At 39.2% G+C, this 23171-nt stretch overlaps 1 protein-coding gene across 2 annotated transcripts; it reads right to left on the bottom strand.

Annotated features, from left to right (window-relative positions):
* Positions 1-5784: 5784 nt before the first annotated feature.
* LOC108282430 (guanylate-binding protein 1) lies at positions 5785-22719 on the bottom strand. Of its 2 annotated transcripts, XM_037727831.1 has the most exons (12): positions 22489-22719; positions 17046-17204; positions 16457-16665; positions 13267-13394; positions 12380-12489; positions 11908-12110; positions 11042-11284; positions 9901-10181; positions 9062-9274; positions 8171-8273; positions 7740-7933; positions 5785-6063 (listed from the first exon to the last, which is right to left on the bottom strand). In XM_037727831.1, exons 3-12 carry the CDS (start codon positions 16644-16646, stop codon positions 5947-5949), a joined length of 1782 nt encoding a protein of 593 aa, XP_037583759.1. In that variant the 5' UTR covers positions 16647-16665; positions 17046-17204; positions 22489-22719; the 3' UTR covers positions 5785-5946. The 2 variants fall into 2 exon arrangements, with proteins under 2 accessions (XP_037583759.1, XP_017353853.1); XM_017498364.2 differs by lacking the exon at positions 17046-17204.
* Between the last annotated feature and the right edge of the window lie 452 nt (positions 22720-23171).

The following is a 23171-nucleotide window of genomic DNA, read 5'->3' as shown; positions in this document are numbered from 1 at the left end:
TTTTTTTGTATTTTTAGTAGAGACACGGTTTCACCATGTTAGCCAGATGGTCTTGATCTCCTGACCTTGTGATCTGCCCACCTCAGCCTTCTAAATTGCTGGGATTACCGGTGTGAGCCTCCGTGCCCCACCCAGTTCCCTTTTTACTTGTAGCGGAATGGCTATTGGGGTGGCATATTATAAAAAGGAAAAAAAAGGTTAAATGTATTAATATCTGATCCCAAAATTTCTGATAGAAGGGGAAATGTGTGTGTTTGTAAACAGATTTAAAATGCCTGTTGAAACAGAGCTGGGAATTTAAGAATTTAAGTGTCAGCAAAAACCTAAGCAAGAAAAAATGATTGTTAAATATCTTTGTTAAAGAAATTGTGTTTGTTTTGAAAAACCAGGTAGTGAGTAGAGGGAAGAGGATAGAACATGGGAGAGGACAGATGGGAACTAGCAAGGTAGAAGTGGGCTGGGCTGCACTATTGTGGAGTGAAGGGCTTGTGGTTCCCCTCCAAGTTATGAGATCAGAGAAATCTTAGGGAACAAACTTTCTATACTCACATCTTTAACAAAATCTCCTATGCTCAAATGTGCTTTTTCAGTTATCTTACATTTGGGAGTGAGGGTTAGATGAGGCACTATGTCCAGCTCTATCTCAGATTAAGCTGCCAACCCCAAACTGAGAGGCCTTCTTCACCATGATTGGAAAAAGCGTATCAGAAGGGATCAGTAAGTGACACAGCATGTTCTCAGCTCTCCCTGGAAAACCACCCAAATGTCATAGAAATGTAACAGAAATCTCTGCTTAACCTACTTTTTCTTTTGGGAGGGCATGCAGTTTAGCTATTTGAGTATTTTGTTTTTGTTCCAATAGTTGATTTTAGCAGAGCAAATGAGTCCATCATGCATTAGCAAATAAAGTCAGCTCCAAAAGTGAATTCTCAGGAAGGGAATGGAGACACATGCTAGAATTATTGTACTGTTCTAAGTTTGTTATTATGTCTCATGTGGAAGTCAGAATGTCCTGGAGACTCGCTCCTGGTTTGGCTTTGAGATAAGCACTGGAAGATGAGCTAGAGATGTGTTGATGGCAAAAAATAGGGATGGTCTTAGAAAAATTGAAACATTAAAAACAGCCTAAGTATGTTTTTTTCTTTCTTTTTTTGAGACACGGTCTTGTTCTGTTGCCTAGGTTGAGTACAGTGGCATGGCATGACCTTGGCTCACTGCAACCTCTGCCTCCTGGGCTCATTCATCCTCCTATCTCAGCTTCCCAGGTTACTGGGACCATAGACACATAGCTAATTTTTGTAACTTTTGTAGAGATGGGGTTTTGGCATGTTGCCAAAGACGGCCTTGAACTTCTGGGCTCTAGTAATCTATCTTCTGTGGCCTCCCAAAGTGCTAGGATTACAGGCTTGAGCCACCATGCCTAGCCATCATCTGGTCCCCAGAAGAGACCAGAGTGCTGAGACCGGCCTGGTTATGGAGACCCCAACCCAGCAGCACTGAAGCAATTAAGAAACAAACACAAAGATATGGTGCAAAGTGGAATCAGTGGGCTAACGGCCTTCTGAGCTGAGATCCTTGAGCAGATGCTGACCCACGTATTTATTCTCTCTGAACAGGTGATTACTATTAACAAGCAAATGTTCTGTGTTTTCTCATAGAACAAAGACAAACTAGGCAGGCAGCTGGTGCCTGCTTACCACTGATCAAAAACAAACTAGAAAGCATTCTCCACAAGGGAGCAATGGAGCAGGGTCATATATCCTGTGTTTAAAGAATTGGTTTAACTAGTGTATGATATGCAAACACTGTTCACTATTTTAGAATGCCCTGAGCAGTTTTCCACTTGAGGGCTGGCTCAGTTTTCCTTGCTGTCATTCTCAGTAAACTGTATAATCCATCACACATATTAGGACTTGTCCCAATGCCAGATAAGCCGGAAGCACATAGCTAACCACTTCCATGCCTTGATGGATGCAATGTTGTCTGCCAACAAGTTTGAGCATTTCAAGATGCATTCTGAGTGGCTAACTGGGCCTACATTTAAAGTTGAGCCAAGGGGCCATTTGCTAATGAGGGGTCACATACATGTTCTGAGTTCACCCAAAACACATACCTTATTATTTGGGGGTTTTTCAGCTCACCTGCATCTCCCAGTCAGGACTTAGTTGTATTGACCAATTAGAAATCAGCTGGGCTGACCAATTACAACTAAGTGAGTTTCAAGTTTCAATTTTCAATTGAATGAGCAGACCTGACTGGGAACCTACGTGGGAACTTTGGCTAGAAAACCTGAGCATTCTTTCTGTTCTCTGGAACAGATAACATTTAAGTTGCTAACACTTTGTGTATTTTCCTAAAACTGAACCAAACAACTCCTTCTGAAACATAACCCCGATATCAGGGAAGTCTTACAGCACAGTGCTAAACAATTTTATTCCTCTAACCAAGTTCTGTGGCCTACTATCAGCAGGAAGTGCTAGAGTGCTTGTTGCCCATTCTCCCTCAAGATTGAGAAAATGAACAACCAAAAACAGGGGATTTGAAACTGCAGAACCGACCCAATGTGTTTCAAGTTTGTGAAATAAAATAATGCATTGTTTTACTATTGTCACGGACTCCTGTTTTCAAGTTATATTACCTGAGCATGCCCAGATTCACTCAGCATGCAACCACAGTGGAACCTAAGTGCTTGGACCAAGAAGCAGGGCTGAATTAAGAATCAGACACGTTAGGGCTTAATCTGTGATCTGATTAGATCTAGTCCTGACATCACCTCATGGCATGAAGCAGTCAGATCACACCTCATTACCCTCTGTTTATAAAACCTGCCCCAAACCCCAGATCTGAGAGACAAATTTGAACATTTTTCCCATTTCTTTGATAGTTTACTAAAAATAAACCTTTCCCTCTACAAAACCCCTGTGTTTTCTTGTTTGACTTTCCATTGCAATCATGCAAACGGCCTTAGTTGGGTTAGGTAGCGAACACTCCCAAGACTCAAAGAGCTGCAGCGCATCACTGTTTTGAGAGCCCAGCCCCCACCAGACTGTATCCTGTTCTGGGGCCCGAAGGCCTTGCATCTCCACATCCCAGGAGGCCTGCTGACATGTTCTCATTTCCACCCAGAGGGCTGCAACTTTGTTCCATGTGCTGAATTCAGTGGTGCAGTAAGGAACAGGCAGTGCACCACACCAGGGGGGCTGCCCCCAGGACAAAGGGAGCCAAAATGCACACTCCTCAGTTTCTGAAAGCCACTCACCTGGGGCCACTGCCACTGGCAGCAACCCTCTCAACCTTCCACATGAAGCAGGGCCACCAAGCATCTACATGTGCCTCCCTCCAGTGGTCCTGGGGCTGGCCTGCCCAGACACTGTTCTGTGTCCTGAGGACAGGCTCTCACACCACTCACCACCCAAACATGCTTCCCGGGCCCTGGGGATCATGCTGCCTCAACTGTTGCTGCAGCCGTATGCACACAACATCAAGAAGTCTGACAACAGGCCCAGGTCACCTCCCACTGGCACCCAAGCATATCATCCAGGGTCCTGGTGATTGCTCTGCCCTACTCACCATAGCCTGCACCCTTGCACACCATTGGAGGGCCTAAGGACAGGAAAACAACATGCCTCCCTAGAGAGAGAGCTTTATGCTACTCTGGCATATATTAGAGAAAAGTACTAAACCAAGTCAGATGGTTTGGAATGTGGTCTAAGTATTAATGCTACCAAACTGGGGAGGAAGTTACTTAATTTTGCTGATTTTTCATTTTCTTATACTTTATTGGTTATCAAAGAAGCAATTATTTGCTTCTGTAATGTTTCTATAAAGCAGAGTTCTGCAAATTATGGCTTATGGGTGCCACCCTGCTATTGAAAATAAATATTGATGGGAACATAGCCACGCCTATTGGTTTATGTATTTTCTATGTCTGTGTTTGCACTACATGCAGAGCTGAGTACTTGAGACAGAGACTGTAAAACTTGCGAAGTCATAAATCATTACTAAGTGGTATATTACAGAAAAGATTGCCAAGCATTGCTATAAAGACTAAAACCTTATTTTCTGATAAAAAGAACTGCAAAAAATAAAACTTAATCAGAAATAAGAAGCCTAGTAAAATACATTGTATTTTCATTTCAAAAATAATAAGGCAGAGTTATTCTTTTATACTGTGAAGTTATTTCAACTCATAAAAATATATTTTATTTATACCTTTGTAGGAATAGATCTTGGAAAAAAATATAAAGCATATCTATACGAACATCTCATCTAGTATCCTGTAGTCTCACCGGGTCTTCTATGAAGTTTCAGGTCAGGTGAAGCAGCAGTGCTTGGCAGCACCACGCTGTATTGTGGAAGGAGGCATTTGCTGTCTGATTGGATCAGAGGTAGTTCAAGGTAATAAGAGGCCTCAAAGCAATTAGGAAAGACAGGATTATTAATGTCGATTTCATGGCATTAGCTGCTTCCCTGCCTTTTCCTTATTGTGTTATTTTGAATAACCACATAGTTTTTTCAAGATTCTAATATATATAATCTAATCCAAATGATTTTTTAAGTGTGAGTAACACAAAAGGTACATAAAACTTTGACCAATGTTTTTGTAAAACAGAGTTCTGCAAACCATGGCTTATGGGTGCCACCTTGTTATTGAAAATAAAAATTGTTTGGAACATAGCCACACCTATTGGTTTATGTATTTTCTGTGTCTGTGTTTGCACTACATGCAGAGCTGAGTACTTGAGATTGAGATTGTATGACCTGCAAAGTCATAAATCGTTACTATCTGGTATTTTACCACAAAGATTGCCAACCATTGCTATAAAGACTAAAACCTTATTTTCTGAAAAAAGAACTGCAAAAAAAGAAAAGTTAATCAGAAATAAGAAGCCTAGTGAAATACATTGTATTTTCAGTTCAAAAATAATTTTTAATTGCTATAAGAAACATCAACCACTTTCCTAGGACTTTTGACACATGAGATAAAGTCTACATATACTAAGTAAACACAACAGCATTATTAAATGGTTCAAAAATGTCAAAAAGCATTTCATATTCTCTTGTGGGGAAACTCAGCAAAATTTCAAGTATGGCTATAAAGAACTAGAAAAGAGTAGAATAAGCTTTAGCATTCTAAATAATAAGTAATTGAATTAGTTCAGTTTTGTTACATATCATCTTTTAAAGTCCATCTTTGCAAATTATACATTGCTATAAATACAGAGTGTGTAATTGGCATTATGTGACTTTGTTTAATCCAGCATCAATTGCTTAATGGTCTAAAGTGTCCCATTAAAGTTATTATCTGGATGAGCTGAACAAGAAGAAAGTTTTCCTCTTTAGACCATTTGTTTATCACTCAGTTCCTACTCCTGCTCATGGTTTCTTCTACCTTCAACTGGAGAACATAAAGAAATTCTAGATCTCTGTGTAAGGTGGTTTGCTTTAGCTTGAACTCATCAGTGAGGGCTATTCATGGGCAATATCCAGAAATCACATTATTGCTCATAGACTGTGTAGCCTTGATATAATGGATAACTGTACATTGTCTTTACTAAGAAGCTAGGGTGGTTGTCCTTGATACTGGGACATTGTAAACTTGGCCAGACTAATGCCCAAATCTTTCCCAAGACTTTTACCTAAGACTCTGCTTAGTATCCATTTGTCTACTGCTGGTCATCTGGAAGAATAAAATTCTCCTGAATGGTACCAGCTCATGAAACTTCCTGAGTTGGCACAGAGGTAAATGCATCTTTATTGCACAATTTACAGTCTTTTTTTGGAAAAAAACATGATTTTGATCATTTGCGAATTATATATTGTTTTTGAAAACTTTTGGTGTTATGGTACAAGATCTAATTATCATAAAATATAGTGATACTTGTTCCAAATTCAAAAATTGTTTCAATTATGCCTTGAGTAGGGGTGACAGGAAGGCTCTGGTGTTTAGCTTATGGTACATCTCCTTCTTGGTGGTTTCATTGCATTCTGGAGATTCCGTATCTCATTTTGCATTTTTCTGCTTTCATTTTGAAATCCCTCTTTTAGTAGTCGCTCTTGTTCCTAAAAAAGGACAAACAGGCTGAATAAAGTGTAGCATTAGGCAAATTGAAATATTCTAACTGGTTTCCACATTTAATGATTTGTTTAATTTTCTCTTAAAATTTTCTCTAGCTTTAATTTTCATCATATTTTGCTTGGGCATCCAGGCTCAGTAATTTCTTCTACTGGGAATCCTTAAGAAAGAGTTTCAGCTTATACATTTTGCTCTGTATGATGAACCTAAATTACCAGTCTTGATTTCCCACCCCATTAATTGTATACAGCCTTGGAGGGTAATCTTGATCATATGTTTGGTTTCAACTCTTATCTATGCATTATACATTCTTTTATATACCTACCTACACATATACCATTTGTCAGGTTCACGACTATGCCATAGGTCATGTTGAGATCGGGTGGGAGTGGGTGGATAAGCAGAAAGAACATTTGGCAAAGAGGGACGTAGGCAGGTGAATATGGTTTTATTCAGCGGCAGCTCTTATCAACAGCTTTCTCACACCAGCTGTCTACACTGTCGGTCCTGTTGCAGCTGCTTAGCTCGGCAGTCCTGCCACCCTTCCCCTCACACCCACAGAGCTGTGCAGCTGGCTCTCCCTTGCCTTCAGGGTCAGCAGCTTCACTCTTCTCTGTCTCTAGGCACAAGTGACCTGAGCCGTGTCCTGGTTCTCCTCTGTCGGCAAAGACGGACAGTTTTGGCTTTCTCTTTGGGCGCCAGCGCTTGCACAGTGTCGACAGGGCAATTATACCTTTTATAGACAATAGTGGCCAAGTGATGGCCTTCCCTATGTTATGGTTATGGTGGTGAGCTTCTCTATGTTATGTCTGCATGGCTATGATATCAAGCGGAGTTATACTCGCTGAGTCACTTAAGATGTAAACATCCTACCTCAGCCTATCTTTGACCAAAACACAGCCATGTTCCTTACACTATTATGTATATAACATACACAGAAATAAAGCAGCCTCAAAATCCCATAAGGTATATGAATCATGGATTAGGAAATTTGATCTAAGCTGCCACACCTTGGTGTCAGGGTAGTAGAAGATAGGGAAGAAATACGCGTGCCAGACTGAACATACTGAGTTTCTGCACATAACTCACAACTCAAAACGCACTGGGAGCAGGACATAAAACATGGTCAGAATTCGTGGAGTATCACACAGGTGTGAGGGTTAGGAGCCTTTCTGCTCATAAAAGTTTTCTTAAATCTAATTTCATACCAGGGTTACAGAAAAAAATAATCATTATGGATTCCACTAAGTGATGAAGACAGCTCAGACATATTTACCGGCTGTGTGACCCTATTTATTTATTTATTTGATCTTTTTGGAACCTTTGTTTCTTCTCCTAAGTAATAAGGATATAGTTCTTGCTTCATATGGTATTAAGAAAGAGATATAGATAGATATTTTAATGATGCCTAGCAGATCATAGCTGCCTTTAAATGAAGGATATACTGATAAAGGACTGACTGGGACAGAACTGCAAATAAAAAAACTTTTAGTGACCAGACTTGACAGTAGCCAAATCAGGCTGGACAGACAGGAATTGAAAAGTGCAAGTAAGCAAGCAAGGTCCTTCCTCTGGGCTTCATGTTCTCCCTGCCACACTAAGGTTGGGATCAGGGAGAATGGAGAGAAAACAACAGAAATCTCAAGGTGATGCAATTAGATACCTGAAGTTTAAGAGCAAGGCTCCTCTCTTGCTCTTGCAGCAACTGGGCCCTGTCCCTCTCCATCTTCTCAGTCAGCTGCTTCACGTGCTCCTGATAGCTCTTCTCCTTCTGTTCCATCATTTGCTCATTCTTTCTTTGCATTTCCTCCAACATTTTTGCTGAAGCCTGTGCAGACTCAGCTTTCACACGTTCCACTGTGGAGGAAAAGGAAGAAGAAAAATTTGTGTGGGGTTATTTTGTTGCCTCATTCTTCCTTATACACTTACCTGTCATTGTTGTTGACTGCATATGCCCTACTTAGAGATGACCTCCACAAGTAAGACACATCTTTGTGGATCTTGCTCTAGTTAAAGGGTTCCATGTTTATTCAGTCAAGTTATTTAAATTTTTAAAGCTTTGGAGGCCATCTAATCTCTAAACTCCCTCCTCACCTTCAATCTCCTTTTCCTTTGCTGTGAGAGTCTGGTCTGTTTGTAGAATTGCGTCAGTCATAGACTCCTTGGATTTTAAGTACATCTGCAGCATCTCTTCAGCCTTAGGACCCAGAGAACACAGAGTGAGCAGTGGGAAATGGCTTTAAGCAGGTGTTCCTGTCTGTCTTCCTGCCATCTTTCCTCTGGGAATTCTTTCTCTTGGCCCTGGTGTGCTTGGTGGTCAAATTCCCTGTCACAGTGACAGGTACATGTTCCTGGCAAGCTGATCAGAGCATCCTACTTAGCAGTCATTTTTAGTAGGCTAATATAGATACTGGGAAAAAGAGATTCTCTGTGCTGTTTAGATTAAGGGCTCTAAGTTTGGAACTGTTAATGCTGTGGTCTCATATGGGCTGAGTCTTCTTGGGAATGAAGCCATCATTAAGAAAGCAAATATCAGAGTGACTCAGAATGAGGGAGGGTAGGAGAGAGAAACTGTGGAGATGGGGGAACACTGGAGAGACAGTTCATGATGTTATTTGAAACTTCAGATCCACCTGTCCTGTAAAGCCAGTTTGCAGCCTAAATCAATGAACTGCTATTTTTGTTTAAGCAACCATCATTAGGTTTCTGTCTCTTGCAACAGAAAAAGCCCAGCTGTAATGATAATAACAGCTTGGTGCTTCATCTGACAATTGTATTTATAACTCAATAGTTAATTGACTGCACTCTTTGACAGGCACCTAGGACATATCTGGTATAACAGCCTCTTTGCATATGTTATTGAATAAAAGCATGAATTTTATGCACAGAAAAAAGCACATCTGTGTGCAATGAATCTTGGTCACCTTGGTGTTTGCAGGAGGCAGGTCATTAGCCTTCCATAATTGACTGATAAGTCTTGGTTACCTGTATTCCCTTGTTTGGTTCCTCGTAGAACTTTTTCTTCAGGTCTTGTAGCTTCTGAATAAAGAGACGATAGCCCCCTGGTTTAGAATAAATTCCCACCTTCACTTCTTCTTCTAGAGGACTGAAAATGTTCTGAAGTAAAGCCGAGCAACGATCTGATGATGCTTTCCGATTCTGTTCACAAAAGTCATCCCGCTTTTTGTCTAGCTCGGCCTTTAATGTAAAAACAGGAAGTAAAAAGAATAACAGGAAAGGATGCTGGCTTGACCTCAGAATTTCGGGAAAGATTTCTGAAAATAAAAAGTCAGTGACTCTGGAGAAACTGAGAGGCTCCCCAGCAGGACCACACTCTTCCTCCTGACCCCACTTTCTACTGAAGTTGCTTTCTCCTTGGAGGTGGGTTTCAGGGCAGAGACTGATAGCTTTATGTCAACTGTTAGAGGAAAACTCTGCTTTTTCATATTGGAGTAATGATGTTATATGGAATAAATGGGGCTGAACAGAAGCCCGCTCAAGATAACTAGGATGAAAATTTTCTTTGCATTTGGTTAGAATATCAAATCATTCTGAGAAGAGTGGGCAGGTAATTTGATTAGAAGCTCTGGTTGTCAGTTATATGAATTTAACTAAATGGCGATTGTTCAGAAAAAAATGTTTTGAAACTTCGAGTCTGTAATAATAAAATTGGTCCTTCTGATTGAAGTGATTACAAATCTGTTGTTTTTACCATTATGAAAGCTAGGAAGAATTACTTCTATCCAAATAAATACTCATTTTCTTTCCTTGTAGTACTTTGGCTTCCATGACCCTAAACCATATAAATTTGAGACAAAAATTACCGCTAATTCCTTTTGAAATAGATGGTCCACATCTTTGAAGGAACTCCTGATGAAGACTTCAATGGCCTCCCTCTCACTGTCCCTGTGCAGGTCCAGCAGCTCCTGGAGGGTTTCCGTGGGCAGCTGCACCTTCTGGCCCATCTGCTGGTCGTAGTGGGCAATGGCCTTTTGTACTGCAGCTGAGTTCTCTATCTGGGCCAAGGCCAGGACTGCATTCTCCATGCAGGGCAGATCCCCACTGCTGATGGCACTGACATAGGTCAGCACCAGGCTCTCTAGACCTGCATATGGAGAACAAATGATAATGTTTATTGTAGTAAGGAAAATCTGTATTCCACATAATTCTGAGCATGTCAAATACCACCTATTTTCCTTACAGCATCAGGGTCCTTAGCATCACCTTGAAGCTTGCTAGAAATATAGACTCTGAGACCGTGCCCAAGATCTATTGAATTAGACTTTTCTCTTTGGTAAGATCCTCAGAGTATATATATATCCATATCAACATTTGAGAGGTCTTGTACTAGATTACATAGGCTTGTGTAAATTGAATGTTTGCATCCATTTTAACCCCAAGCACCATTAGGACAGGAACCATATCTATTTCATTTATGTCAGTATCTTAGGTCTGTTCATAATAAGCCTTTGATCAATATGTATGAAACAAATGATACTATTCCAATAAAAAGGAGTCCTTCCCTTCATTTATTTTATCACAATATCGTCCAAAGAAGCTTTCTGTAATGCTGGAAATGTTCTATTTGTGCTGTGTAGTACCCTAGCCACTAAATACATGAAGATATGAGTCCTTGAAATACAGCCACGTGAACTGACTTTTAAAATCTCCATATTTAAATTATTTGCATTTATGTTTACGTAGACACATTTGTCTAGGACTTCGGTATTGCATAGTGCAGTTCCAGTTCACTAGAGCAATTTTAAGCAATAGAGCTTTTTTCCTTTGGCCTTTTTCTAGACTGGAAATTTGACTAACAATACATATTAGAAATGTTGGCGCTGTCTAGAATTTAATGCAAATACAGCAGTAGATTAGGATTTTTCAGAGTTGAAACTAGGTGGAAGTTATTCTATGCTCCTCTAGTCTTAAACAATGAGTGGAAATACTAGGAAGGGGACTTACGAGGGCCGTTGACCTTGATACCTCCTGAAAGAGTTTTAGTTTTGGAGTTGGTAAAGATGTAGGAACAGAAGTCTGCTACTTGTTGCACAAAGTCGGTGTCCAGCTCTTCATCATGCAGTTTCTCGAGGTATGTAAGCTTTTTGCGGTGAACAGGCCGATCGAAGACAAAACATTTCTTCTTTGGGAAGAACTTCCGGATACAGAGTCGGGGCAGATTAAAATTTTTATCTTTTTGACTGGTATCTAGAAAAACATAAAAAATCGTAGGATTGTCTAGTGTAAGTATTTCTGTAAAGGGCCAAATGGTAAACATTTTAGGCTCTTCAGGCTGGGTGGTCCCTTCCAAGTACTCAACTCAGTTATTAGAGCATATAAAACAGCTTTAGACAATATGTAAATGAATGGGTATAGCATCATTCCAAGAAAACCTTATTTACAGACAGCTGGCAGGTAGGATTGGCCATGATTTTTCCTGGGCTGTAGTTTGCCAATGCTTGGACTAGCAAACGGTTCATGTTTTAGTCTATGTTCTTTAAATAAATATCAATTTTACTCCACATTCTGTGGCTAAATATAAGATCTGAAACCCTAGGCAGGGAGATAAAATTAACCTAATCATAGCATCATCACTTTACAATCATCTGTTGATGATCATTAGAAAGAACAAGAAACTTGTCTGGAACAAGGACAAATGTAATTTAAAATAAAATCTATTAATTCAGATATTCAACAAGCATTAATTTCTAGGAATAGCCAGGTGGAGACATAGAAAACTGCAAATGCAGGAAAACTAGCAATAGTAAACTCAAAAACGAGAATTTCTTGTGTTTGCTCATCCTCATTTATCAATTGAAGCTCTCTGTTACCTTGCTTCAGCTTCAGGGAGTACTCCAGGTACTCATCTGCTGTGATAGGCACTCCATTTGCCTCCAAGTCCAGGGAGAAATCTCTCAGTGTCCACACAAAGTCTGGGAAGAAGCTCACAAAGTCAGCTGAATCCTCAACCTCATAGCCATTCTCATCAGGTGAGGATTTTGATCGGATTCGATCTGTGAGCTCTGTCACATAGCTGAGTAGCTAACTAAGGAAACGTTGCAAAATGAACAGGGACCTCATTCCCTATTAGCTCAACATATTCCCAAACCTTCCATTTTCCCTTGTTCTTAACCTAAGTGTCAAGTCTAAAGTGGGTACATGGGATCTCTTCCCCATACTTGCATTATTTTTAATGTTTTCTCCTTTTGAGCTTGATTCATTGGGATTTACAGCTGGACAGCTGGTTTGTGAATACAGGTGTCCCTCCTGACCCTGGTGCTGTTCTGGTTCACAAAAGGATACTACAGTTGGTCCATGGCCTGCTGGTTGATGGTTCCCATGCTATTGTACACGAAGGTGCTGCTCAGGAGGATGGCCAGGGCAAAGATCCAGGAGTCATTCTGGTTGTCACCCTGGAAATCAAGTCACATTGGAGTCCGGAGCAAGTTTCATTGTCATAGTACTTTCCAGATTAGCAGTAGTAAAACTATGTTCATATGTTAGAGGTTTTTTTTTTTTTTGTTTGTCTGTTTTCGTTTTTTTTTTTTTTAACACTAATGATCTATTAAAGGAAGCCAATTACAAAAATTATTCTCAGTAGGATGTGGCTTTTTGGTAGTTTTTCAATTATTGTTTTTGGGTTACAATGACTCTTACTAGGTCTTTTAATAATCATCAACAGATAATTGTAAAAATAAAATTCAACGTTTGGTGGGCATTTTAAGGCCTTACAATTTAAATGTAAAAATTTTTCTTCTTTTTTCAATAACAAGATTCACATATAAGATTGATACTATTAGTTGCTATTTTATTGAATAATTAATATATACTTCAACCATATAATTTATCTTATTAAATATTCAAAATAATACTATGTGGCCAACATAGTTTTTTTTCATACAGTTTAAAGATTAGAATGCTGAAGTTAAGTATGTCAATTTTCTCAGGCTACTGAACTAGTGACAGAATTTAAATTTAAACACAAAGTCATGGGGCTTTAGTCGCCACATTCTTAACTAAACTTCTCTCAAGATAAGACTCACGACACTGGGATTATTTGTGCTCCTTAATGCATCTGTGTTAACCCACACATATTACAGCTTGTAGTTAACAGCTAATAAACAATTAAACAGTGCATAAAATAATCAGAGAAGAGGGGCTTACTCCACAATTGAATCCTTGAATCTTACCTTCTCTACATCTCCCAGGCCCTCAGTGTCCAGCAGAACTAGGATGTGGTCAGGCTTCTTGGGATGGGACACACACCACATCCAGATTCCTTTAGTGTGAGACTGTACCGTGGAGCCCAGAGAGAAGCCTGCAAAGGAGAGAGATCAGAGATAGAGATTTAGTAACAGGCAGTTCTGGCAATTGAAGGAAAAGGTAGTGTATTCAAGGTCAAGAGAGGACCAAAAGAAGAATCAGTATTCACCTTACTTACAATCAAAGAAATTGGAAATTTGAATATCTAATGCAAAGAAAAAATCAGAAGGCTTTCATGATAAAAACAATCAGCAAAATAGAAATAGAAAGACAGTACCTTGACATAATAAAGGCCATATATTAAAAATCCACTGCTCATTTCCAATTAGTGATGAAGCATCATGGATTTTCCTATCATATCAGGAACAAGAAAAGGATACCTAGTTTTGCCAATTGTGTTCCAGAGACTACTACAAGTCCTATCTGAGTAATTAGACAGGAAAAGCATAAAGGAGGCATCCTAATTGGTAATGAAAAAGTAAAATTATCTCTGCTGATGATACTATCTAAATCTAATTTGTAGAAAACATTAAATATTCCGCAAAAAACTATTAGAACTACTAAAAGAATTCCTTAAAGTTGCAGCATGCAAAGTCAATATTGAGAAATCAGTTGCTAATGTATAAAAATAGCATTAGAACAGAAACTCTAATTTCCTTTCTGAAATAAAACAAAAGGAAATTTCAAAAACAATCCCATTTAACAGCACCGAAAGAATAAACTACCTAAGAATAAACTTAACCAGGCAGGTGAAAAACTTGTAGAGTGAAAACTTCAAACACCCTTTAAAGAAATTATAGATGACATAAATTATTAGAAAGACATCCTTTGTTTATGGCTTGGAAAACTTAATATTCTTAAGATGTCACTACTACCCAAACTGATGTACAAGTTTGATGTAATTCTTACCATTTTCCAATTACTTTGTGTAAATAGAAAAATCCACCAAACTTTCATATGAGATTTCCAGAGATCCCATAATTATGAAAACAATGTGAAAAAGGAAGGGCAAAGTTGGAATCTATCAGTTTCTGAGTTCTGAAGCCTATTACAATACCATGTGTGGTACTGGTATGAAGACTGACATATAAACCAATGGAATAGAATAGAGAGCCCATAAATAAACTCTGACATATATGGTCAAATGATTTCCAATACAGGTGTCAAGATCATTTAATGAAGAAAGGAGAATCTCTTTAACAAATGACATTATCTCCTTAAAAAAAGTTGGGCTGTTACCTTATAACTTAGAAATATGGACTCAAAATGGATCAAAGAACTGAATATTAGAGTGAAAGCTATAAAAGTTGGCCGGGCGCGGTGGCTCAAGCCTGTAATCCCAGCACTTTGGGAGGCCGAGGTGGGTGGATCACGAGGTCAAGAGATCGAGACCATCCCGGTCAACACGGTGAAACCCCGTCTCTACTAAAAATACAAAAAATTAGCCAGGCATGGTGGCGTGTGCCTGTAATCCCAGCTACTCAGGAGGCTGAGGCAGGAGAATTGCCTGAACCCAGGAGGCGGAGGTTGCGGTGAGCCAAGATCACGCCATTGCACTCCAGCCTGGGTAACAAGAGCGAAACTCCGTCCCAAAAAAAAAAAAGAAAAAAAGCTGTAGAAGAAAAACAAGGGTAAAAGTTTAATAATATTGGATTTGGCAATGATTTTTTTCAATAAGAATCCAAAAGTATAGACAACAAAAGTAAAAATAGATTAATTGGGCTTCATAAAGATTAAACACTTTTGTGTATTAACAGACACTAGCAACAGAGTTAAAAAAGGCAACACATAGAATGTAAGAAAATATTTGCTAAACATGTATATGATAAGGGAGTGATATCTAGAAAATATAGAAAAAAATTACAAAGCAACACAAATAAACAGTCAGATTAATAAATGAAAAAGGACTTGAATAGACATTTTCCCAAAGAAGATATATAAGTGGTCAACAAGCACATGAAAAGATGCTTAGTATCACTAGTCATTAGGGAAATGAAAACCCAAACCACAATGAGATACTATTTAACATCCATTTGTATGTCTACTATCAAAAAACCAAAACTGAAAATAAAAAAATGTTGGTGAGGATGTAGAGAAATTAGAACCCTTGTGCATTTCTGTTGGGAATGTAAAATGGTGCAGTCACTGTGGAAAATGGTATAGTGATACCTCAAAAAAAGTGAACATGGAATGACTGCATGAGCCAGCAATTCCCCTTCTGGGTATCTTCCCAAAAGAAGGGAAAGCAGGGACTTGAACAGATATTCAGACACCCATGTTCCTATTAGTATTATTTATAATAGATAAAAGGTGGAAGCAATCCAAGTGTCCATTGACAGATGAGCAGATAAACAAATTATTATACACATACAAATTACTCAGCCTTAAAAAGGAAGTTTTGACACATGCTACCACACTGATGAACATTGAAGACATATGAATTGAAATAATCCACTCATAAAGAACAAATACTGAATGATTCCACTTATGTGGGGCTTTTGTAGTAGTCAAATTCATAGAGATAGAATGTAGAATGATGGCAGGTGACGAGTTGATATGGAGCTTTTGTTTAATTAGTACAGAGTTTCTGTTAAGCAAGATGAAAAAGTTCTGGATATGGATAGAGGTGACAGTTGCATAACAATGTGAATTAATGTGAATTTAATTAATACCACAGAGCTGTATACTTAAAAATGGTTATTAGGGTAAATTTTATGTTTTTTTTACAACAATAAAAAAAGAATATCCAATACAGACCGAGACATTTTTAAGCCTTATAAAGATCAGTGTAAACTTGTTGTTATTGCATAAAAATTATAATAAACATTGTACAGTTTATTATAGTTATTATGCACATAAATTATTTTTATTATTGTCTTATTCTTTTTAGGAAAGGCATAATTTGTGCTTCTGAAAGGGAAACTAAGCTATCGTGGGAATAATTAATGAATTGAATCTTATCCCCTAGGACAGCACAAAGATAAGGAGCCTGACTCTGAATGGAAAGTTAGCTTTCAGTATTCATCCTCATCTCTGACTTTCCTCACATCCTTGTAATGGATGCTGACTGTGCAGGGGACAGAAGGGACTTGGCAGAGCTTTGCTGGTGTCACTCACCCTTTTTCTTCCCAGCCAGCTTGTTCATCAGGTAGGATTTGCCTGTGCGATAGAGGCCCACAATTGCCACCACCACCACAGGCTGCTTAATTGCAGACAGGATCTTCAGAGCTTCTGGATTCGTCATCAGTCGCCCATTAGTGTTCTCAATGAGGCACATTGGACCTGTCATATGAGTCTCTGACTCCATGGCCGGGGTATTCCCTTGTCTGCAAGAAAAAAAGTGAAATAAATGAGAATTTTTAGTGTTTTGCAATTATAAGGGAGAAACATAAAATTCCCCAGTATGGCCAAAAGTTTTGTGTGTGACAGTAAGAGAGATGAGGCAAAATCTGTATCATTTGAGGAAGTTATGGAAGTATTATCAAAGTAGCTCATTATAAAAAATGTTAGCATGATATTGACTTATCAACACTCAGCTACTCTCATAACCCAAATATTTTATTTAATTTATTGCGGGAAACTTTCTTTTTGGATCCTTATTAAATATTTACACTAGTCAATGGAAGATAGAATAGGATTTAGAGGATTTATTTTGCATCCTGGCTATACATAAGAAATTCAATATGATTTACTTATTAATTCTTACAGTGAATAAATATCCAACACAGTGAATCAGTGTTCATAGTTTGATGTTTATCCTTAGAACAATTTTCAAAGATTTTTAAAATATGTTCTTCCTCCATCTTCAACTGGTTATGCTTATTTCACTGCAATGAGGATCCACAAAACTTCTCACAGTGCCATTCTGAAAGTGGAAACAATGTAACATACTTTTTCAAATTTTATAAAACTGTAAAACCATGTGAACCACATGGCTAGGGAGTCACGATAAGGTAGCCTCTAACTCAGTGAGGGTATGAATGCAAAATTGCAAACACTGAATGTTTCCCCCCAATTTACAAAATAAGGATTAAAAGATCAAGAGGCAGATAAAGAGATCTACCTAGAAAGTTGTTCAAATAGAATATATTTCCAGCGATACAGCTTTAGGATTTGTTTTGTTCTGTTTTCCATTTGGTAGAAAGAGCAGGAGAAAGAGCAATAGAAAGGGAAGGAATAGGTGGGAGGATTCAAGATGGCCAAATAGAGACAGCTCTGGTGCTCAACACCCTTCAAGAGAGACACAGAAAGTGAGAGATCTCCTAGCTCCAACCGAGGTACCAGGTTTATTTCAACAGGTCTGGTTGGATAGTGAGCAAAGCCCAGGCAGAGCAGACCAAGGTGGAGAGGGGTGCCGCTTCACCCAGAAAGTGCATCTGTCTGAAAAATTGGGGATTCTCCCCTGGCACCCCGATCCAGATATGATGCTTCCCTTGAAGTCTCAATAGTCCACAGAATAGGGGGTCTTTGCAGGTCAAGTGCTGGAAATTACAAACACAGAGTGCACAGAGTTGAATAGTAACCCCAGCGGTGTTGTGGATTGTCGGCAAATGCATAAGCCCATAAGCTGGCCGGTAGAGCCTGCGGACTGAGATACCACCCCTTCCCCCAGCCTGGAGAGAGAGGGAGCTGAAAGTGGGGAGACAGATGGTGCAGCTGGGCAGGTCCCTCCTCCACTAACCCCAGCATGCTGAAGCACTAAGATCTTCGGGTTTTACAGCCAGTGCCTCAGTCTGAGCTGAACCCTGAATGATCCAGCTTTGTGTAGGAAACGGCACCCTCCATTAAAGAGGCAGGCCTAGCCTTCATGTACAAACAAAAAACACAGGAAGCCTATGTAGCAACTGGACAGAGCCCTTGACAACCCAGCAGGCCTCCAGGTCAGTGGAAGGAGGGGCACCTGGCATTAAAGAGGTGGGCCTAACCTCCCAGTGTAAACAAAAGACACAGGAAGCATACCTAGCAACTGGATGGAGTCCCTGGAAACCCAATAGTGCCTGGTCAGGCAGACAAGTGACCTCATCAAGCAGCTCCCTGAGATCAAAGCTAGATAAACCCATAAAGATGGGAAGAAACCAGAGCAAAAAGGATGAAACCAGCAAAGACCAGAATGTGTCTTCTTCTTCAAGGGATCACAACTCCTCACCAACAAGGGAACAAAACATGACAGAGAATGAGTTTGATGAACTGACAGAAACAGGATCGGAAGGTGGGTAATAACAAACTTCTCTGAGCTAAAGGAACACATTCTAACCCAATGCAAAGAAACTAAAAACCTTGATAAAAGGTTTGACAAAATGCTAACCAGAATAACCAGCTTAGAGAAGAACATAAATGACTTGATGGAGCTGAAAAACACAGCACGAGAACTATGTGAAGCAAACACAAGTTTCAATAGCTGAATCGATCATGCAGAAGAAAGGATATCAGACATTGAAGGTCAACTCAATGAAATGAAATGAGATGGAAAGACTAGAGAAAAAAGAGTGAAAAGAAATGAACAAAGCCTCCAGGAAATATGGTATTATGTGAAAAGACCTAATCTACGCTTTATCAGTGTACTTGAATGTGACAGGGAAAATAAATCCAAGCTGGAAAACATTCTTCAGGATATCACCCAGGAGAACTTACCCAGCCTAGCAAGGCAGGCCAACATTCAAATCCAAGAAATACAGAGAACTCCATAAAGATATTCCTCAAAAAGAGCAACCCCAAGGCACATAATCATCAGATTCACCAGGGTTGAAGTGAAGGAAAATGTTAAGGGCAGCCAGAGAGAAAGGTCAGGTCACCCACAAAGGAAAGCCCATCAGGCTCACAGCAGATCTCTTGGCAGAAACCCTATAAGCCAGAAGAGAGTCGGGGCCAATATTCAACATCCTTAAACAAAGAACTTTCAATCCAGAATCTCATATCCAGAAAAACTAAGCTTAATAAGGGAAGGAGAAATAAAATCCTTTATGGACAAGCAATTACTGAAAGATGTCATTACCATCAGAATGGCCTTACAAGAGCTCCTGAAAGAAATGCGAAACACAGAAAGGAACAACAAGTACCAGCCACTGCAAAAATGTACCAATTGGCAAAGACCAATAATGCAATGAAGAAACCGAGTCAACTAATGGGCAAAAAAAGCAAGCCAGTAACAAAACGACAGGATAAAATTCACACATCACAATATTAATGTTGAATGTAAACGGCCTAAATACCCCAGTCAAAAGACACAGACTGGCAAACTGGATAAAAAGTCAAGACCCATCGATGTGCTGTATTCAGGAAACCCATCTCATGTGCAAAGACAGCATAGACTCAAAATAAAGGGATGGAAGAAGATTTACCAAGCAAATGGAGAGCAAAAAAAAGCAGGGGTTGCAATCCTAGTCTCTGATAAAATGGACTTCAAAGCAACAAAGATCAAAAGAGACAAAGAAGAGCATTACATAATGGTAAAAGGAACAATCCAACAAGAAGAGCTAACTATCCTAAATATATATGCACTCAACACAGGAACACCCAGATACATAAAGCAAGTTCTTAACGACCTACAAAGAGACTTAGACTCCCACACAATAATAGTGGGAGACTTCAACACTTCACTGTCAATATTAGACAGATCAACAAGACAGAAAATTAACAAGGACATCCAGGACCTGAATGCAATCTGGACCAAGCGGACCTAATAGACATCTACAAACACTCCACCCCAAATCCACAGAATACATTCTTCTCAGCACCACATCACACTTACTTTAAAATTGACCACATAATTGGAAGTAAATCACTTCTCAGCAGATGTGAAAGAATGGAAATGATAGCGAACAGTCCATCAGACGATAGCGCAATCAAATTAGAACTCAGAATCAAGAAACTCACTAAAAACCTCACAACTACATGTAAACTGAACAAATTGCTTCTGAGTGTCGACAGGATAAACAATTAAATGAAGGCAGAAATAAAGATATTCTTTGAAACCAATCAGAATGAAGACACAATGTACCAGAATCTCTGGGACACATTTAAAGCAGTGTCTAGAGGAAAATTTATAGCCATAAATACCCACATGAGAAACAAGGAAAGATAAAAAATTGACACCCTATCATCAAAATTGAAAGAGCTAGAGGAGCAAGATAAAAAAAAAACCTCAAAAGCTAGCATAAGACAAGAAATAACTAAGATCAGAGCAGAACTGAAGGAGATAGAGACACAAAAAACCCTTCAAAAAATCATTAAATCCAGGAGCTGTTTTTTTGAAAAGGTCAACAAAATAGACAGGCATTCAAAATTGGGTGAAGGATATGAACAGGCATTTCTCAAAAGAAAACATATACGAGACCAAGAAACATATGAAAAAATGCTCATCATCACTGGTCATTAGAGAAATGCAAATGAAAACCACACTGAGATACCATGTCACGCCAGTTAGAATGGTGATCATTAAAAAATCTGGAGACAACAGATACTGGAGAGGATGTGGAGAAATAGGAACACTTTTACACTGTTGTAAAATTAGTTCAACCATTGTGGAAGACAGTGTGGTGATTCCTCAAGGATCTAGAAATAGAAATTCCATTTGACCCAGCAATCCCATTACTGGGTATATATCCAAAGGATTATAAATCATTCTACTATAAAGACACATGCACATGTATGTTCATTGTGGCACTGTTTACAGTAGCAAAGACCTGGAATCAACCCAAATGCCCATCAATGATAGACTGGACAAAAAAAATGTGGCACATATATACCATGGAATACTATGCAGCCATAAAAAACGATGATTTTGTGTCCTTTGTAGGGACATGGATGAATATGGAAACCATGATTCTCAGCAAACTGACACAGAACAGGAAATCAAACACCACATGTTCTCATTGATAGGTGGGTGTTGAACAATGAGAACATGTGAACACAGAGAGGGGGGCATCACATACTGGGGTCAGTTGGGGGGGCTAGGGGAGGGACAGCATGGGGTGGGGAGTATGGGGAGGGATAACATGGGGAGAAACGCCAAATAGATATGATGGAGGAATGGAGGCAGCAAACCACCTTGTCATGTATGTATCTATGCAACAACCCTGCAAGATCTGCACATGTACCCCAGAATCTAAAGTACAATAAAAAATAAATAAATAAAAGAAAGGGGAGGAATAGAAGGAGTGGAGAAGAGGAGGATAAGCGGCTAGGAAGGTTACAGAGAGAGCTGTCAGACCAGAAGGTGATGAATGAGGCTAGTGTGTTAACAAGGAATTCAGGGGAAGACTTTCCAGAAGGCAGGATCAAAGTAGTCTGAGTGCATGGAGACGTTATAGTAAGCAAAGATATTTTCTCTAGAGATGCATTACAGGAGAATTAAAGAGGAAACACTTTAGGCCCCACTCTCTACTAAAAGAAAACAAAATTGGAAGCGCTTTAGTGAAGTAGTGGGATTGTATTTCACTTCTAAGGGACAGGGAATCAGTGAGCACTAGGAAATTAGTGAGTCTCGAACATTTCTAAAGAAAGTAATCCATTCTGAAACCAAGTTCAAAAGTGTAATAAAAAGTATACTGTTTTCATGAATCTTTCTCTTTCCTGCTGGGTTTCAGTTTTTTCTTTGTCTTTAACAGTGGCAGTGGGCTGCTTACTCTGCTTCTCATTAACCGTTCTTTCCTTCTCACGAAAAGAACCCATTTGTTGCTCTTTCCATTTCTTAGCTGCATAGGAGCAGGATTCAGCAAGCTCCATCACTGACAGTGGAAATGTAATCCTGTCCCTAGTCAACACAGACAATGTTAACAAAGAGAAAGATTATTCTAGTGCATTTCAAACTCTCAGTTTATCCCGTTTAGTGGTGCCTAATTAAACACAAGCACTGTAGTGGCACTCAGAGCCATGCTGCTCCTGATAACACCAGGATTTCATCTGAGCTGTGTCCCACGTCAGGCTCATCTGCCTGATTTGTTCTGGTGATGTTCAAGAAAACAAACTGCACATGTACCCCAGAACTTAAAGTATAATAAAAAAAATTAATTAAAAAAGAAATACAATTTAAAAAAAAAGAAAACAAACTGACCTTTACAAATTTCTTCTCATCCCTGCCACAACATTTTAGGCTCCATATCCCTGAGCTAGAGAGAAGCTGCTTGATGAAAAATAGTAAAAGTTTTTACCTGTTCTTTTTCTTCCTAGTTCACGAGGAGTGGCTTCTAGCACTTCTGTGTCTGTCACTGGATCCTTGGACTAGTATTTCACTGTTCCAACGTTGTAAGGCGGGGATTTCTTCAGGAATGAAAGATTTAGAAGTTAAGCAGCTTTGTAATGGATTTAGAGTAACATGAAACTGAAAGTACTTTGTTCAAGTCACGACTCCATGACCAGAATGCAATTACCGGAATGTCCCAGTGGGAGGGTTTATGATTGCTCAATCAGAAGCTTCAAAGTTTTTTTTTTTTTTTTGTTAGAAATCTTAGAGGCCATGTGTTACTTAACAAAATGTCCATTAGGTTTTGAATACAATGGAACGTGTCTCATGGATTGAGTCAGTTTGAGAATCCTAGAATGAGGAGGCATCATGTTAATTTTCAGATACAATTTCCTAAAATAATAGACATGCTACAGTGGAGCTGCCTATTTCTTTTAACAGGTGAAGCAAGTAAGGACAGGGCATGTTTTACACACTCATAAACACTTAGCCCCTGGCACGTAATGCCCAGCACAGTCAGTAGGGGGCGCCATGTGTTGTACTCATGATCCAGGCTCAGTACTGACAGCTTTACGTGAATCACACAAATGAAAATTCAAAACAAATACTTCCTCATGGTTTTATAGAAACCGAGCACAGAAAGACTTTATC

Source organism: Cebus imitator, unplaced genomic scaffold (assembly GCF_001604975.1).
Source record: "Cebus imitator isolate Cc_AM_T3 unplaced genomic scaffold, Cebus_imitator-1.0 Scaffold240, whole genome shotgun sequence".
NCBI classification, from domain to species: Eukaryota; Metazoa; Chordata; class Mammalia; order Primates; family Cebidae; genus Cebus; species Cebus imitator.
This window is presented reverse-complemented; position numbering and strand designations above follow the sequence as displayed.

Excerpts from the sequence above, each read along its gene's own strand:
- LOC108282430 (XM_037727831.1), bottom strand. The coding sequence starts at position 16,646 with ATGGAGTCAGAGACTCATATGACAGGTCCAATGTGCCTCATTGAGAAC. Across the intron at positions 12,490-13,266 it reads GCCTGGGAGATGTAGAGAAG|GGTGACAACCAGAATGACTC; the intron begins GTAAGATTCAAG and ends CTTGATTTCCAG. Across the intron at positions 7,934-8,170 it reads AAAGGAAAAGGAGATTGAAG|TGGAACGTGTGAAAGCTGAG; the intron begins GTGAGGAGGGAG and ends TTTCCTCCACAG.